Source organism: Centrocercus urophasianus, unplaced genomic scaffold, assembly GCF_019232065.1.
Source record: "Centrocercus urophasianus isolate 14NV4802_14NV808 unplaced genomic scaffold, USGS_Curo_1.0 seq_17, whole genome shotgun sequence".
Taxonomy (NCBI): Eukaryota; Metazoa; Chordata; class Aves; order Galliformes; family Phasianidae; genus Centrocercus; species Centrocercus urophasianus.
Genome location: NW_024884722.1, coordinates 6,559,310 through 6,579,200, shown reverse-complemented (window position 1 = coordinate 6,579,200; position 19,891 = coordinate 6,559,310). Strand labels below are relative to the sequence as shown.

Below are 19,891 nucleotides of genomic sequence, written 5' to 3'. Positions count from 1 at the left end.
ATTTTGCCAAAAGAAAGTTAAGCAGTACAAGGACTGAAAGTAGATGCCTATCTCTACTCCCTGACATAGACAAAACGGAGCAAAACTCAGAAGCATAACAGATCAAATCTTATGGTATCTCTAGACTCACATGGAGAAATACAAGAAAAAAAAAGTAGGTATACTTCCACTGGAAGTATAAATAAATCACACAACTGTTGGCTTAAACCGTATTAGAATACAGAGCAAGTCAAACTTTACATTTGGTGCTCTTCCTCTATTTAAGAAATATTTATTATTTGAGTGATCCCAACGAGATTAGCATTAATAAAGATATTAGAAGCTGGATCATGATGAAGGAATAGCAGATAATCAAGCAGTAATCCATTTCTATTTCAGCAGGCAAGCAGACTGGGAAGAACAGAATTCTTAGTAGTATTTAAGTTTTTACTTAAGGAAGTAAAAGTGTTGCTTCCTTGGGGACACTCCTACAGCAGACATACCAGAAAAAGGTGACCTTTACATTACTGCTAGCACTAATAATAAAAACTATTCATACACTCCCCAAAACTGAGTTACATACCCCACAGTGCACAGAGGTAGACAGGTAGCTTCCTACCCAGAAAGCTTACTCTCTAGGCCAAGACAGGATATGTGGTTGAAATTGAAATTCAAGATTAAAAATAAAAAAACTGCATGAGCAGCTCTGCACAATGACTTAAAGGATTTATCCCTTTAGTCCTATCTTTAAAGTCATATTATACGCAATGCCCTGATCACAGAAGTTTCCCTCTTCCACATGTTGCGACAAAAGGGAGGTTTCAGGAGACTGCTCAAAGCTGCAGAAAGAATATTTGGCCAATTGTTCCCTCAAGAAATCACAAATGAATGGATAAAACTTTAAGACAGAAAGAATTTTTCTTTCTGGTTTTGGTAATGAGAGGCAAAGACAGATGTCCATCTACTCTCGCTGAGTGGAACAAGAAGTTTATTTCCCAGTTCTTCTGGAACAAGAGGGAAAAAAATAAGTTCTCTGAGAAATAAGATGGGTGCATGAATGAGTTCTATAAAACCAAGGCAAATAATATTAAAGTAGTTAACCCAATTAAAGCGAAGACTTCCAGAAGCTGACAGGGAAGTGCTGACAACCAGCAATCTTGCTGAGCTATGAGCTTTCCTGGCATTAGCAAATGAGCATGAAAAACCCATTTCATGCTTGCCTTCTGGGTACAAATACGAATACCTTGCCCTCCCAGCAACCTCTTCTCAAACACTGGAGGAAAGCTGTCACATCTGACTGCTGCAAAAAGGCAGATGAACTTTCTTAAACATCCCCATCATGTTTTGAGCAAAGCCTATAGCAGTGAAGCTCCCATTCCCAGCTGGAATGATTATCTACAAGGATTTTGTGGTGCACAGCTTTGCATCTAGGACTAGGATAGCGACACTGCCATCCTAGGTAAAACCAAGAGACCTAAACCACCTTAGTCACTCTAGTGTTAATTTGACAAAGTCACCAAATCTTGTAAGTGAGACAAAATTTTCCCCATCAGACTGCCGTTAAAGTCCACATAGCAGCAGGGGGTTGAGGTAGGTTTTGGTTCCAGCAAGGATTCTTATTGTAATGGATAATTCAATTTTCTTTACCTCCCCAGGGGGAATATGCACCAAAATACTCTAGTTATAGGTAAGATCTATGAGAATGAAGTAACAATAATAATTCATTAAACCAAATAGACTACTTTAAAAGTTTGACTGACCTACTCCTGCGGTACACTTCCAAAGTAGGAAGAAATTGCGAGGATAGAACAAAGTGAGGATTATGGGTGATAGGTGAATATGTGAAGGTAAATTATTATAGTTGGCAGAGTTAAATCAGAAGCAGGTTATGTAGATTAGATACTAATTTTGGGGGGGCAGAGGGGCTTTGGGGTGTCTAATGAATCATCCTTTCTGAGTTTGTCTGTTAATGCTTACAGACAAAAACACAAACATTCACTCCCTTTACTTTGAAGTTATATAACGCATCTGAAAATACCGTGCACTGTAGCATCACAGATCTGAGCACTTAAGCTATCACCAAATCCAGTTTCTACCAAGATGACCTGCGATAACTTACAAGTAGATTTTTTGTTTCTTTTTTCATTTCTTCTAAAAGACCGGTTGGCATTTTTGCTTGCTGAACCCTATTTTGAACCTAGCACCCCCTAGAACTACTTAAACCCCTCTCATATATCTATACATTAGATAGGAGATAAGAGTCATGAGTCAGTGGAAAGGATTATAAAAAAAGGGAGTTTCCCCTTCCTGCACACCCTTTACTTAGGAGGAGCCATAATAATCCAATAAAGGATTTTGCATTAAAGTGCTGAGATGTGAGTTACGCATTGGCATCTACATAGAGGAACAAAGATTTCTAGGAAGGTCTGATCAGAAATGTTAGCATAATAGTGTGGCAGTTGTCACAGTAGCCACAGTGGACACTAGTGTGACTGTTCTCTGTGAAAAGATGTTGTAAATCTAAAAACTAAAAACTAAATTGATTGCAGTTAATACAGTTTAATTATGATGATCCATGGCAATTTGATGTGGTGGCAACCTGTCCAAGGAACTGTTTTCTCTTGGAGAGCACTCCTGTCAGTTTCTCAAAGAAGAGTCAAGTAATGCATCCACTAGCAAAACTACATATGAGATAACTATAAGATGAACAAATAACAGAAGTCAGAGCATTCAATTACATTTTTAACCCTTTTTCATATGTCTCTTTGATTTTTCTCAAGTAACAGCTTATACTTTGAAAACATACATGCTACCTGATCTCTCAACACATTTTTGCATGCCGCTGTAATCGTGTCAAATACAAATTTGAAAAGTTTGCTTAAGACTGAAATATTTAAGGCAGGGAACAGGTCTAAGTGGGATGGTTTTGCTTTTAGAAGTTTGGAACAGGAACCTAAATACTGGGACTCAGGCATCATGCAGACAGCTGTAGCAAAGTCAACCTGAAGCCCAACTCAGCATTGCATGGAGATGGGGCACCTAGCTGATGGTAGAAACCCCACTTCTGATGCTGAAAAGGCTGCATCCCACCTCCCTGTACTTTTTAGCTTTAAATTACTGACAAATGACAGTAACACCCTATTTGAAACTTTGCATTAAACAGGCGGAGTCTCACAGCAACTCGTCTAAACTGGTTCCTGACATCTTAGCATTCCTGACACAACAATAGCTCTGTTGGCACCAGGCAGTGTAGCCACAGATGCTGCACGGTGGTGGGAGGGTGAGTGTCCTCTCAGAAGGTGGGCCCAGAGCTGTCCTGCTTCCCAATGGCTGCTCCAAAGGGCTCCTACAATTGCTGCAATCAGCCACGGCGGACTCTAAGAACTCACCTGATCCTTGCCAAGGTAAACACGGGGGCCAAGAGTATCTGAGGGACTCAAATCATGGTGGGCATGGGGTATTTTGTGAGTGGTGGAGCAGAGGAGGTGGAAGGACACGCATGAATCTGCAGTGAGTCCGACAGGGATGAACTCTGGGCTCCTAACAGCAAATTACCAACTCCCGGGCACTGTGGCGGGAGGAGATGCAGGACTTATTGTAGGATCAGAGCCTGATACTAGAGTTTTCAAAGGATGAGCTGTTAACATCCACAGCATAGTAAGCATGCCCTTCTTACTTTTCTTCTTTTGTCCATGTTATATTCTGCACACCTTGTTAATATGCAGAGTGTAGAAAACAAGTTACAAAGTCAAACTCTACGTGTGTTATCTCACTGACTAATGGTGCCTCAGTAATTCCTCATCTTTCCTTTAAAGATAAGTTACTATGACTAAGATTACTCATAAAATACATGCCCTACTTTACCTGAAAGTACATGGCTGGTTCCATGTACTCTGATGGTTACGTATCAGCTAGTGATTAAGTGATCAAGTACTGATAAGTGTACAAGGATGACAATCTTGAAAACTCGTTTTGATCTTTGCTATTGGCATGTTTTGGAAATGCAGATATTGTGCCTCTGTTCTTTTAAAACACAATCACTGATTAGCACTTATGTGAGTAATTTTTCTTTTAAAGCCTAGGAGAAACTTTACTCTATTAAAAAATGTTGTAGCAAATCCCTTACAAAATTCATTCACTTGCACACGAGTTGCAGCTCTACAGATCAAAAAGCTTCTGTTTGTCAAGGTCAGGAGGGGAATCTTTAACAGATGCTGAGAGGATATCTTCTATACTCAGTAGATCCATGGCAAACAAAGAATCTCAAAGGTATTTTCTTGAAACATTGCTATCTTTAAGGAAATGTTTATTCTTTTGGTTCTAGCTCATTAAATGCCTGAATTTCTTCTGTGGTCACTATTACTTCTATTACTGGACCAAGGAAACTCCTAGGTGAATTCTGGATTTATTTTTAATTAACTTTGAATTATGTTGTTTTGGTTTTTTGCTTTAGGTGCTTACAGTATGGATCACTACTCTTTTTCTTCTTGATGCAGCCAAAGGTAAGACACATAGCTGATAAAGTCCACAAGCAGCTGTTGTGCGCAGCTTACTCTGGAATAACTACATTTTAGAAAAAGAACATGTTTCAGAATGGATGTCATAGATTTCTTCATTAACAGTAATGAATTCTGTCATGCCTTTTTAACCTATTTAACCTGTCATTCTAATTCTTTAAAGGGTTCTGCAGCAAACAGAAAGGGAACTAGAGAGGTACTGTTATATAATAATGGATTCTAAAATTCTTCCAGAAGTGTTCCCTACCCATGCCGACCACCCAGGAGCATTTATGGCAACCACAACACTTTGCCAACCAAGGCACATACACTGCACAGCACCATGCAGACAACAAGAAAATAGTCCTGGTCTCAAACATCTTACCAATAGGAAAGCATAATTCCATTGGGATGGATGCACAGGGACAAAAAGGAAAAACAGTGAAATACAATCCAGAAGTTCCCTAGCATCAGAGGAAAAGAAAATGACAGAATCTCTAGTGAAGTCCTAAATTACAGCTCTGTAGAGTTTCCTCCTCTGAAAGTATTTCCAATATATGGTGCCCTACCCTGCATTTTGTACCAAGTTACAAATAGTCACGGTCTGATGCATTCTGGTTCTGTCAGCTATGCACGGTGACAGTAGCTTCTCTTTGTCTTCATTGTCTTTTTAATAACCATAAAAATGACTTGCAGTTCCACAACTGTTGTGCTATCATGGTGGATGAGAATGGCATTCAATGGCAACACCCATTTGTCATATTTGTTATTTTATTAAAGCCATCACAGAAATTGGGAAACTCCTGCCATACAGGAACAGATGACACTTCCCTGGGCTGTGCTGTGCTCCAGGCTTGCACTTAGATTCACAGAATTGTCGAATAGACTCATAGAATCATCAAGGTTGAAAAGGACCTTTAAGATCATCATGTCCAACCTTCCACCTACTACTAGTATTGCCCCCTATATTGCATCCCTCAATGCCACATGTACCCTTTTCTTGAAAGCCTCCAGAGGCTGTGACTCCACCACCACCCTGGGCAACCTGTTGCAGTGCATTATCACTCTATCAGAGAACAAGTTTTCCCTAATATCCAACCTGAACCTCCTCTGGCAAGACGTGAGGTAATTTCCTCTCCTCCTATTGACATCATCACTTCCACTGAATCCTTATGTTGATAAAATTTAAGAGAGGTGGTTTATATAAGTGGTAGAGCAACTAGTAGTGTGTTTTGCAAAAGAAGAAACAATTTACATGAACCCCGGAGCATTAGCACAAAATGAAGGACTACTCTGAGCTGGCAGCAGAGGCTGGTTTGTTCTCAGAACACAGAAAGGATCCAGGGCTTTTTTGTCTTTTTTTCTGGTGGCTGTTTTAATAATATACTAGACAAATTAATCATGCTTTCTCCTGAGCTCACCAAGCTGAGTTCTAGGCTGTTCATGATGCACAAGAACACAACAGAGCCCATAACGTAAATGAACACATGTGCCATGCTGATCTGAACCATCCATTTTCCATTTCCCTGCTATTAACACTGCCCTGTCAGCTTCTTGTCAATGGTCAAAGCTGGCCTGTTGCATTCCTAGAGCACTGACACTGTTCTTCACGTTCCTCAGGAAAGGAAGTGTGCTATGACAGGCTTGGGTGCTTTACTGACAATCCCCCTTGGTCTGGGATCCCCGGCAGAGAGCTAGCAGGTGTGCCCAGCTCTCCGGCAGCTGTGAACACTAATTTCCACCTTTACACTAGGAACAACATCTGGAACTCCCAAGTAAGAAACTCTTTCTTCTCTCCTACACCTTTACTCGTAGGTCTCCCAGCAGAGGCCCTGATCCGTATTCTACAATATGTACATGGCTCAAATCCAGTTACAGTTTAATCATTATAAATCTAGAGGCAGGCAAGGCAGTATAAAAGGAAAGCTCAGTTTTGGTCCCATGTCTCAGCTGAAAAATATATTGCAGGCCCACACACATCTTTTAACAATACATTGGTCTCAGAGACTCTGCTCATGTGAAGGTCAACACTGAGCCCTAAAAGCACGTAGGGAAGATAATAGAAGATTGGAAGAGAAAGTAAAAGTATTTATCAGAGATGGAAAGGAACGGATGAAAAATGAATGCTGGATGAAAAATTAAAGGAAAGTTAGAAAGGAGAAGAGGAAACTAAAGGAAAAAAATGGAGAATGACCATCACTGCAAATTTGACTTGGGCAAAGCATAAGGATAAATGAAGTAATATAATATTAAAAAAAATGAAAAGAATCTGCTTTGCTCTGGTTGTCTTGAAGAAAACTTGACAGTTACTTTGTTTGCTTGTTCTATTTTTTTTAATTTCATAAATGGCAGTCACAGATAATAGAGGCATTAATAACTCTTTGAGTCAGCTCAGAACAAGCACAACATCTCCAACTAAAGAGAGCCTGTGAAGTTTTAACTTGAATCAATCTTTTGCTGAAGGTCTATGTGTGCTGACTTGGTCATGACAATCTTTTTAAACTTGCCAAACTATAACAAAAAATAACTAAGTGCCAAGTTTCAAAACAACACGTTATTCAGAATTTGTTGCTAACAAAAATAATGCCTTTGCTCTTGATAAAGCCCCAAGCCTGTGATGTATGCCTGATGGCCTTCCTCATGTTGTCTGGGTTAAGATATGAATAAGATGAGAGATGAAAGTCCTATGTAAGAAAAACAGGAAGGAAGATAAAAGTGCACAAAGTCAGCCTTGCAGAAGATTTCTATTTTTGTGACCAATTTTCATAAAATCTTATTATTTACACAACACATTGTGCCAATGTATCTCAAAGCACTGAGGAAAGGATGTCAGTATCATTAGTTCAATTAACTAGGAGTTAATGTTGTTGAAGCCATTAGCTAACATTCCCAAGCAAAGCAGTTTAGGATCAGGAACAAGACCCATCTGTTCAGATTTGAGAACTAAGCCTGAACTACTGGGTTACTTTGCCCTGTATCAGTGTGCACTGGCAGAGAACATTCACATTGTTGATGTTTTGTTTGTTTGTTTTGACACAGAAAATTTCTGCTTCAAATCCCTCAACTATCAAAACTTCGAACTTTCGAGCATACAGGAAAACTCGCTTCATTATACACGGCCACCTTGCTGGAGCAGACCTGCCCTGGATAGCAAGCATGTGCAGAGTACGGTGCCATCATACTTGTATTGAAAGTGCAAAGATCCACACACACTCCCAATCAACTGCCTTATGATCCCCATCTAGAACTTACTTCTCTGTTTTCTTGTTAATTCTGGGAATGCACGAAGGGGAACCTTAGAAACAAGTTCAGCTTCACAAGACTGACCTGTTCCTACCTATGAGCACAGTGCACTTTAGCCTCTTGCTAAATGCCCTTTTGCTGCATTCACTCCTGTGGTGAAAACTGTAATTGATTGTTTTTCAATTCCTTGACAGTAATAACGGGGAAAAAGTCACTTTCTCACCTCAGCAAAAGTTCAAGCTAAACATTTCAGATTTAGTGAGGCATTTGATCTACCAAAACCAAAATGCTCTGTTCAGCAGATTGATTTGGTTTTATTTAGGCATACTTCAAAAATGAAATTGCTTCAGAATGAGCCATCAGAAAGTTCCCCTGCCTGAACTGTCTAAATAGAATTGTTTGTTTGAGATGAATTTGTAGGCAGAACAGTTCAAGCACGTGAACTCAAATTTGTGAATCCCATTAGATGATCCAAATGTATACATTTTCAAGACTACGGCTTGGACAATAAAAAATAAACCATTCTTTCCTCTTTTTCTAACTGAGGCACTAAGATAAGCTGATCCCCTATAACTAATAACAGCAGCTGACATAGAAAACAACTGAAACTGCCGTGTGTCAAACCTGCAGCATTCAAATCTACCTCCATTCTGCCTCCTTGTGTTGATTCTGTAGCAGTTATGGGGAAAAGGTGCATTTTTACCAGTCACACAAACACAGCAGGTGCATATGGCATCATTCTGCAGTACAGCTTTCTGAATAAGAGCGTAAGATTTGAGTAAGAATAAGATTTGAGTTTCTAGGACATTATTAGAAAAACACACTGCTAAATAGAATCCCCTAAGAGCAGTATAATTTTCTTTTCTTTCAAAATTAATCACCAGACAAGTCCTTAGGATAAACCTATACTCACCTGTGCCTATCCTCAATAGGAATTTGAATTGACGATCCTTATGGGTTCCTCTGAACTCAGGATAGTCTGTGATTCAATTTATCCTCACTGCTCACCAGTGGGGTTCAGCCCCACTGACAAGAGCAATCACTGCTCTCTGCCCACAGGTTGGAGCCCACTGATGCTTCACAGGCTTCTGTAAAAGCAGCACTCATGACAGGAGCGGTATGCCAGTTCTGCTAGAGTGAGATGCAAAAATCAGAACTCACAGAACTGAAGGGAGATCCCCACATAGAGTAAAACTAATTTTGATTTGTGTCTAACCTGGAAGTGTTGTACTTCACGATTGTTTCCTTCTGTTTCTATCCCTGACAGTTCATGCTTTATGTTGAAGATGTGAACTGCATTCTGACTGACTGGAGAGGTGGTTCCAGTGGTTTGTACACGGACGCAGTCAACAATGTCCGCATTGTGGGGGCTGAGCTGGTCTATCTTGTGAACTTGCTTGAGGTACAAGTGGAACATGAATGGCAGTGGGTCGGTGTCATCTTTAGATTTGATACAACACGGTCAGAAAGTACAGAACGCAGTACTACAGCTGAAAATGTTACAAAAGGTCTCTAATCCTGCACAAACTGAAATGCTCCTCAGGATCTGGGTGGTGGAGAACCCGGATAGCACAAAGCCCACTATATTCACCCAGAGGGCATGGCATAGAAAAAGGTGCTGAAAACCATAGAACACTGTAGTCACTGAACAGACAGGTTCAGGGCTGGATATGAAGAGTCAGAGGAGTCCTTCACCTTTTGGATAAGCGTAATGCTACTTATGAGAGCAATGTTCAGGACAAGGGGGAATGGCTTTAAACTAAAAGAGGGGAGATTTAGGTTAGATGATAGGAAGACATTCTTTACTCAGAGGGTGATGAGGCACTGGCAGTTCTGTTCAGAAAAGCTGTGGATGCCTCATCCCTGGAGGCATTCACGGCCAGTTTGGGTGAGGCCCTGGGCAGCTGATATTGTGGGGGCAACCCTGCCTATGGCAGCGGGTTGAAATTAGATTGGTTATAAGGTTCTTCCAACTCAAGTCATTCTGTGATTTACCAAATTCCCTTTTCCTCATTTCTATCTAAAATGCCCAATCCTAGTGGAGGTTACTGTCTTCAGAGAGTGAGTTGGGAACAACTTCTCTTCCACACCTTGGTACAAATCCACCTCCCACAGCAGTAACTTCCCACCTACAGCACTCTCCTTCATCACCTGCCCTTCCCAGTGCATACAGATCGCATTCTGGACACGAGGGCATGCTGCAATGCCTTTGGCTTGTATCTCCCATTTAGTACCCTAGTTTTCTTTATTTTCCTTTCATCTTCACAGAAAGACTATGGATACTCTCCTGCCAATATTCATTTCATTGGTCACAGTCTTGGAGCACATGCTGCAGGGGAGGCAGGAAGACGAAAACCTGGCATTGGAAGAATAACAGGTACTGAAGCTATTTCAACTGTAGAAGATTTATATTTTAATTCTGCTTAAAAAAGAACCAAAGAGTCACTGCTACCTAACAAATATGTTACAGACACTGTGCTGCTTTCCTGTAACTGTACAGCCAGCACGACATCACTCAAAGGAAGCCATTGCACATCCTATCCCATGCCACTCATTTCATGTCACCTGTCACAGCCCTGAGAAAGGCTGGACTGCAACAGGAAGGTAAATCTCTCCCTACTGGAGCTAAATATATGTTACTTTGCACAGGTCCCCAGAGCACACTGCATATAGTCTTTAGCAATACCAAAGAGCAGGAAGAAGATACTCTACAACATGTGAAATAACAGACTTGTGTAACGTTAGCAACTCTTTATCATGTTTGGATCCAGGAGTCCACTCCAACATAGTATTTCAGTAGGTAAGACTGAAAATCTGAAATGAAACTTTAAACCCCCTGCATTTGCTATACATCACTATGTATGTCTATGTATTCACTGTATGCCACTGTGTCATTATTGCAAATAACAATAGCTTTTTGACCAAATAAAAGTTCTCAGACAAATATGCAAGCTTAGAGTAACATATCAAAATTTAACATCTTTCAGTGATGTGCAAGAAAACACCAAGGAAACAAAACAAACTTATAGCCACCACATCTTGTGACATTATTCCCCTATAGTAAGCCAACCATCCATCCAATTTTTACTGCACCGAAATGCCTCTAGACACCATTCTATTAAAACCTGGCTTGTTATTTTTCTGGCTGTCACACATACACATCAACACAAAATAGATTTTTACCTGAGGAGTTAAGAAGGAAATGCAATGACACATTTAGAAAATAACTGAACTTACTATTTACGTTATTATTCCCATCTCCTTTCATTTAGGTTTGGATCCAGCTGGACCTCTTTTCCAGTACACTCCCCCAGTGGTTAGGCTGGATCCTTCAGATGCAAAATTTGTTGATATAATTCACACTCATGCTGGTCATCTCTTCTTTGACTTTGGTAAGTTTTTACATAAAGGTCAATGCATACTCAGAGGCAGACTACAGCATATCATAAGGTAATCAGTCTCCACTGATTCTGGATGTCCCATCCCTGGAGGTGCTCGAGGCCATGCTGATCTGATGGGAGGCTACCAGTCCCTTCCAACCTAGGCCATTCCATCATTGTATGATTCTACATATTTCAGCTCCTGGGATTCTTCAGACTTGTGGCCACCTGGATTTTTACCCAAATGGTGGGAAGAAAATGCCAGGATGCAGGCAGCTTCGTGTACCTCCAGCAGTTCGGAACATCAACGACCTTATGAGAAGTATGTATGTTGTAAAGAAGTAATGCCTCATTAGAACTGCGTCTTGAAAGGCTCAGCCAAGGCAAAGCCTTTTGAATGCATCTATTAATTAAATATCTTAGATTCGGATAATCCAAAAATGAGTGTTTTCATCCCAGTATTACTGCCATCAGACATATCATTAGCAGCTTTAGTGTCTCCAAAGGGAGCAGCACAAGCTTGAAAACATTGATGATGATCAGATGACTACTGAACTGATAGCTGATGCTCTCCAAAGAAAGCTGGGCAGTTACTAACAGTTATCCTGGGATAAAGCAAAATAGATGTCCCAAATCCTGTCTTCTAACCCTAGGTTATAGAAATAAGAATACCTGTTATTCATAGCTACATGTTTTGAAATCTCAACCACTAGTAGGTATCTGGCTCTCAAAAATGCTTGGTATCAACTGGTTTGAAAAGTTAGGAACCAAGATGGAAAGCTGCTATGCACAAAATTAATTGGAGGCAAAACACCTTCAAAAGTGACAAAACAAAAACATCTCATTTTTCAGCAAAAATTAAGTATTTCACTATGCTTCCTTCCACATTTTGTCATAAAAATCAAACCCAGCTCTACTGAACACAAGCAGATGGAGTGGGTTGTTCATGCAGCTCCTAAAAATAGAGACAGTGTTAACTCCTGCCTCTCATATTAACCTTGCTTTGTGCATATCTCTTCTGTTTGATAATATTTACATGTACGCAGTGCTTTTATGTAAAAAAGTGCTTTAGAAATGCTATTTAGTAAGTTCTTTCTACAGCTTTTGATGCGAGAAGGAGAGAGGTATTGTGTTTCCTTTGTGTAGATGTTAAGTGAATCTGGCACTAGCACAAAGTAAGCTTACCATAAGGGCTGAGATTTTTAAATTTAAAGCACAGACTCTTTCGAATTGGTTTGAAAGAAGGAACTATAAAGAAAACATATTCTGGAAATTCAGGAAACCTTGATGATCCAGGTTGTTTTTGAGAAACACAGATGAAAATACGTTTCTGTTTGTTTCTTCTTTCCCTCTGTGTAAAGAACAAAGGGTTGACCCGTTGATGCCTGGTCAACATCAACCACTTTGTCTTTAAGATGCGTAAATATTGATGAGCAACTATAGGTGAAATTTTGATTTCACTAGAAACTGTGCCTCCTTGCAATTACTTCAGTGCCTCCACGACATCACCCTATAATTGAGCAAAGTCCCCCCACGCTGCAGCAGAGTGGAGCCTATTTTTATAGCTTGCCATTGGTATATTGTGCTTCTATAAAGGAGAGGCTTCAGACTAATAAAGACAGTACTTATAACAAGGAATACAAATTACACTTTCTTCTGCTCTGCATTAGCAGCTCACAAATTTCTCTCAGAGGGCAAAATGCACTTATTTCAAATAAATCTGACAAAATCGAGGACACGCTGCCAAGCATCTTGCTTTTCTGAGCATTTCACAGAATCACCAATGTCAAATGACCGCAGATTTTTCAGAGCTTAAAAACACTGAAAGCCACTGAAGTTAAAATAATTACTATAATTATCTTTAATTCTAGAAGTGAGTGGAAACTGTGGTTTTACAAATTACCACGTTGTGATAATGGTAAGCAAATGAAAACTACTTCATAGTAACTACTGTATGTTTTGCAAATGCTGCAACTATGAATTATTCCAGTCTTTGAAATATGAAAGGGAAATTCTGCTAAATTCTCCTCTGTTCTCATGTAAAGTTCAGGCAGTCAAGTGCGTGCACTGCAGGACTGGGGGCTGTGAGAGGGCTGTCAGGTGCATCTCCACCTCCATGGGCTGTCACCTGGCACATACATGGACACCACCTTGCTTTTCTCCATCAGAAAGACAGATGTAGACACAAGTGTGCTTTGTGCCATAAAGACCCACATATGCTGTTCTGGCCTGGATTTTATGGTAGATATGCACCTTTAATCTTATCTACACGGGGTTTTTCCCAGCATATAGATCTCTTGGATGTGGACATAAAAGAAGCCTCCAGTATTATGCTGAAAGTATTATCACTCCAAATGGGTTTGTTGGCTACCAGTGTGAAACGTACCGAGCTTTTATATCGGTGAGTATCAGGCATGTGTTTATGAAGGAGGTAGGGTTACAGCCCTGCTCTTCTTTCCCTAGTAATTTCTGAGATGGCTTCTGGACTCCAGGTGATATAATCAAGGCTGGCTCTGCAGGCCTACTGACTGCCCTCATCCTCACAGCCAAAAAATGGGAAAAATATAAAAGCAGCAAACCCCAAAACAGATCCAGAAGAAAATGAAGACAATAAATGTGCACACTCTAAGCAGTTACAAAAAAAAGATGAAGATATAAGAAGGCTAGCAAGGATTGGATTCAGCTGTGTAGGTTTACATCGAGGGGCATGGGCTTGCTGAAGGCAGCCCGCTTAAACCAGTGCTACGCAAACCTGCTGAAACCCATCATCAAGAGGATAGGTACTGGATTTTGTCAATGGCTAAACATCTGTAAACAACAGTAAACACCCACAGCATTTAGAGCAGAGGAGACAAATATTTATACAGCACAGCAGTGCCACACACAAAACAGCCCCAAATGATGCACAGTGGAATTAGTTACCACCAGATGTCCCCAAATAGCAGCAATCCCAAAGCCAGTTCTTTCAGTCCTACTGTTCAGCATGACACCATATAGAATGGATATGTTATGTTATGGGACTTCTCTTTGGTCATTCCTGGCTGTGCTCCCCTCAGCTCCCTGTGCACCCTCAAACCCTTGCTGGCAGGGCAGCACGAGAAGCTGAAACATCCACGGTTCTGTATAAGCACTGCTCAGCAGCAACGCCAACGTCAGTGCTACCAACATTATTCTCATCCTAGATCCAAAACACAGAACCATACCAACTACTAGGAAGAAAATTAAACTCTATCCCAGATAAACCCAGGACATTCTGAGAAGTTGCCGTTACTTGTAGAGATTTTGTCTCATAACTTGGAAGTCTGATGTAACTCGGGTCTTGAATAAAAGCCAGAACTCTGTGCAATTTAGCAATGAGAGGGAAATGATTTTGCCAACTGAAGAATAGACAACAGATGATGCTCTATCTAGTGCTCAAATACCCAAGGATCCACACATCCAAATTCTTAAAGAACCTCCAAGTAACTGAATATCACAAAGATTTTTTTTTCAGCTGAAATTGAATACATGCTTACCCTCATCTCAATGTTCAACTCACATAGTCTGATTGATTTTACAGAAAAAAAAAAAAAAGCAGACAGAGCAAATAAAATGCAGCCCCAATCTTCGGTGTTCATATGCTTAAATATCATTGCCATTTGAATGAGACACTCAGCTGGAGCTTCCTTGCCAGTGTGATACCCACCCCACAATTATGAGGCCACCTCAGTGGACCCTACGGTAGATAAAAATGTTCCCTGTGTCATAGATCAGGCAGTAAGGTACTGCATACAGTAAGGCCTTTATTCATGATCTCTACAGAAACATAATTAGGCCAGATTTGCAACTCATTTTTTTCAGGTTTGTTTGGTTTTTTTTGCATGATGAAGCAAGCAGGCTGACCACCTCAACTCCTTTCTCCACTACTCTGATAAATACTGAAAATATATTAAGAACTCAGAAAAAAAACCACCTTTTCAAATAAACTGGGGGAAAAAAGACTGAAACACCCTGTTTTACTGTACTTTAAGCTTTGGAATTAAAATGGATTACATCTTTTAACAGACACTTGTTTTTCTCCAGGGAGCCTGCTTCCCATGCCGGAAGGGAGGATGCCCACTGATGGGTCATTATGCTGATGTGTTTTCTCACAAAACTGAAAAGGAACAGCAAAAGGTTTATTTAAACACAGGACCCCACCCTCCATTTGCTCGTAAGTGCTGGATTTTGGGTGCTGAATTAGGAGTGGCAAGGAAGTCTACAGTAAGAAACACATTTCTACAGAAATCCAATGGAGAAAGAGATGCTCAGAACAATATCTGGAGTTCTATATATGTTAGGAATATGGAATAACAGCTCTGTTTGGAGAAGGGCGAGATAATTATGAAATTGATGCCTGTGGCTTAGAAACCCTGCCAAATTTTGTTAACTGAACAGTGGATTCAAAAGCTCTGTACAGCTGGAGGTGGAGGAATGTTGTGCTGAAAGCGCAAAATTTCAAAGTAAAAAACTTGTGATGTTGTCATGGACAAAACCTTATAAACAAGATAATTTCAGGGTATTTTTGCAAAGCTCATCAAGACATTATGACAAGGGGTAATAAGGAAGTGTGATTTTAATTGTGATTAGTTTGAAAGAGCTGGGAAATAAGGAAATTTGTAAATAAGATGTAATCCATCCCAGATGATGAACTCCAAGAGTGATACATGAGTCTTTGAGAACATCACTCAGTAGGCACTAGAATACAAAAGCAAAACTAAGTACAAAAAAAAATCTTATGTATCATCTTGAGAAAAGCAAAAAGAGAAAAAAATGAATATGAGCACAGAGAAAGTAGGCATTCCTTAAATCTGAATGAATACACTGATGTCATCATCTGCACTGTTGGGCTTATATAAAGCACGGCCCAAAGTGGGTGAAGAGATTCTCCTTTACTGGTGCACGCTAAAGCTGGTACAAGAACTTCCCAAATGTGGTTACTTGAAATCAATGCGCACTACTGTATGTGAGGCTATGCTTCTGCCTTGGGATGACACGGATGTTACAGGATCTTCTGAGGTTAAGATGATTTAAGAAAATATATAATTCTTCCTATTTCAGAGCTATAGCACTATCTGTGAGACCCCCCCCAAATTCTCCAAAGCGCAAGAAATTACAAATTGAAAAGTGAGGCAGCATGGAGTGTAGCCCAAAGCAAATTACTTAGCAAGGCCAGGAGGCCAGTAAAGGTTAGAACTGTAGTTTACACCACTGTCGAGGAAATTACTATCACCAGAATCACACAGAACTGACATTTGCCTTAATAAAGACAGAGGTATTTGTCAAGCACATCTGTGCAAACCTCTCCTCTCCCTGAAAAACACTGAAACATATGAGAGAAAGAAGCCCCTTCACAACCACCATCTACTTCCTTTTGTTTTCAAAGGCTGGCGAAAAGAGATACGTGTCAGACTATCTGCAACAGAAACCATGAAGGGAAATATAGATGTAGCCTTGACTGGGACTAATGGGATCAGGAGAAAATACACAATTGACAAGTAAGTGCAACATGACTGGGGGAAAACTTGTTATTATACAGAGTTTATAATATATCTTTTTAGGTCTCATCTTGTGCTAGGTGATCTGTGACCTACGCTGGTAATGAAAGAGCTGATCAGCGGTCAAAGGTCTCCATGCTACAGATTGTGGTCAAAATGTGCTTGCTGCTCTCTCTCTCTCTTTCTGTGTGTTTTCTTTTCTTGCTAGATAAAGGTTAGCACAGCAAGGAGGGTGAGAGCAGAGTTCTGTGGTCCAAGGGGAGGCTACTGCTGGTCTCAGATGTGTCTTCACAAATCCAAAATGGCAAAGCTGAACGATGTACAATCATGTGACCATTGCTTGTTAGCAGTCAGAAAGGCACAGGAATTTAAACAACTGACTTATTTGCTTGCTTCATTGTTGTGCTTTTCTTTTGGCAGGGGAACTTTCAAGCCAGGCAACACATACTTGAACTATATTGATACAGACATTTCAGGGAACATTTCAAAAGTTGAGTTTCGCTGGAATAAGCATCTAGGTCATGTACACCAAGGCTGTATGGGAGCAGAAGAAGTCATAATAATATCTGGGGGAGATGGAAATGTGTGAGTATACAGCCTAATTGTGTTTTGTTCTGTGGCTCTGGGGAGGAAAAAAAAAGAAATAGAAAAGTCCTGTTGTGCTGACAACCGTTTCCTCACATTTTTCTCCCATTGCCAGGTCTGCGTTCTGTGGCCATGGATCCGTGCAGCCGAGCACATGGCAGACCCTGATGCTTTGCTAGGGCTGGGGGAGAAACGCCACAGCTCTGGCTATGGAAAACCATATTGCTTCAGCCAGACTATTGGTGAAGCTCCTCCAGCACAGATGGAAAATTTACACTGCCCAATACAAAATCTCTATTTCAAAATCAGTGCTGTCTGCTTGTATCCAAACAGGGGAGCTACACCAGCCTTCCCCCTGAAGAACAGCATTTTAGCAACACATCCAAAAGACTGCTTAGGAGCTGGGACTGTGTACGAAGTTGCACAGTACATCCTGGGAAACTCAAGCATCACAGATTGCCACCTGTCAAGTAGGACAGCTGAACGCACATTCAAAAAAAGACATTTGATGGTTGCCATTTTCAGTCACCTGCTCTACTGAGCTCTGCTGAACACTGGATGAGCTGGGGCTCTTTCTTTGTACCTGGAATGGGTACCTTCTTTATGTGCTACTAATAATGTACTATTGAGGATATTAAATTTTCTGGCAGCCTTCAAAGTAACAGGTTTCTTTTTACCAATGAAGCTGAATTTTCCAGCTGTACTTCACCCTTCAAAAGGGCAAAGACCTTTAAGACCTCCCATGGTTTTAGGGAAATTATATTAGAAAAATATTTAGGATCATAGTTATTCTCCCTGTGTAGGGAACATACCATATTCTTTTCTGAGATACAAAACTTCCCCACGTTGGAATTCTGATGATGCTGAAGTTAAGCCTGAGCTGCAGTGTTTGCATTACTATAACACTGCCCTCCCAAACTTGAGAACATTTTTATTATATTGTCTAACAAATCAGACTACCAAGACTATATTTTGTTTCAATATAAGCTTCCCACAAAATTCCTTTTGGATTTTGTTACCCACTGTGATTTAGGAAATACATCTAATTCTTAAACTTCGTAATAGGTTTGTCATTTGGGCACAGAAATCCTATGTGAGAATCATGTTGGGCAACACTGCTCTGCCCCATCCCAACAACTGGCTATTCCAGAATAGTTCCACTGAGGTTCACCAGGAGGTGTTAACGACATGAGTTACACAAGGCTAAACATGAGTGATAAACAGGTGTGCTTTAAATTAAGCAGCAATAATTCTGAGATAACAGACTCCAGTCATCTCTTCTGAGACTTGCTTAGGAGGTTTGTGGCAAAGTTCACAAATATCTGCCCACCTTCTCAGGTTCCCTGCCTCGGTACACTCACCATCTCCACCCATAAGGTGAATAGGATCCAGAATGATCCATGCAGCGAGCTCATTCTCCTCCTCCCGTTAGGCAAACTACCCAGGCGAAATCCCCTTCTGCTCTGTGTGGGGACTCTCCTTCTTTGCACTTCCCTGGAGAAGTACAAAACAACCCTGCAGGTACTTGTGCATAGCTGGGAAATAGCTGTTATCAATAATTACACCATCTTGGGCACCTGTCATAAATCAGGCATGGCTCTCTGCCCAAGTTTCACAAACAAAGCAGAGGGAGGGAGGGGGAAAGGAATATTTATTCTCCCTTTCTTACACTCAGGACCTTAAGCAAACAAAATGTAATATTTTTCCTGAGGTCACAAAAAGTGTGTGCAGCAGGGCCAGAAGCCATGCAGGATCACCTTGTTTAATGAAGGCCATGGCCTCTTACAAGAAGGAGATAACATCCTGTTGAATTCAGGAGTTTTTGAAAGACAAGCCTTTCCTCTTCTCTCTATACTCAGCTGTGCCTTCATAGCAGTTCTAAACATTAATTAGATGTTGTTATGAATAATAAAACAGATTCTTCCTTTTAAAAAATACCTTTCATTTTGTTTAATTTTAGCTGTTGATTTCAGCAGCTTTCTGATGAAACATAGCAACTCATATGCGCTGATTAGGCCACTTAAAAATAAGCATTTTCTCACCCAATCAGTGGAGCTAAAAATAAAACACAATACTTTCCCCTCCTTGTCTTATGCCACTTTGTATTCATGTTATAAACTCTATCTTGAGTTAACTTTCACTCTTTGGTATAGTAAGCAGCAGCACTGCACATTTTTCCTGACACATCTATAAGCAGAGAAGAAAGGCTTTTTTTTATGAGGTAAAGATGAAAAACAGCTCTGTGTTGCTGGTTTAGTTTAGCATCTAGTATTCCTTTCCTCAATTTCTTTTTGTAATTAAAAATGAAAATTGTTGTTTTGTACAGAAAATTACTTTGTACTGTTGGAGCTGGCCAACATAATGCAGGGGCTTGATATTTCACAAAACGCCTTTAAAAACAACTGGCAGAGGTGATCGTTTCATATCTTCATAACAAAGTAAGCCAACTTTTTATCATAAATTAAATTGCATCTTCAAAATGTCAAGTGAGATGTGCAGGTTGAAATGTTTGACTGTCAATCTGAAAGGTGGTCTTTTTTAATCAAATGCACTTTGTTTGTCTAGGGCTTTTAAGGATGTATGATGTTAACCATCCAGTCTTTTAAATTATTTAAATATTCTGTAAAACTGTGAGTGATTCAGAATTACAATAGACATTTCATCTATTCTAACAAGTGTTTGTTCACTACAA

At 40.2% G+C, this 19,891-nt stretch overlaps 1 protein-coding gene across 1 annotated transcript; it reads left to right on the top strand.

The window, feature by feature from the left end:
- Positions 1 to 3,165: 3,165 nt before the first annotated feature.
- LOC122160323 (pancreatic triacylglycerol lipase-like) lies at positions 3,166 to 19,027 on the top strand. The gene is given in 14 exon segments (XM_042818746.1): positions 3,166 to 3,383; positions 4,433 to 4,481; positions 6,096 to 6,250; positions 7,515 to 7,640; positions 8,986 to 9,120; positions 9,987 to 10,095; positions 10,991 to 11,110; positions 11,298 to 11,420; positions 13,384 to 13,499; positions 15,161 to 15,290; positions 16,503 to 16,614; positions 17,035 to 17,197; positions 17,315 to 17,549; positions 17,552 to 19,027. Coding segments are annotated over 14 exon segments (1,773 nt in total). The 5' UTR covers positions 3,166 to 3,305; the 3' UTR covers positions 17,674 to 19,027.
- The last annotated feature ends 864 nt before the right edge of the window (positions 19,028 to 19,891 follow it).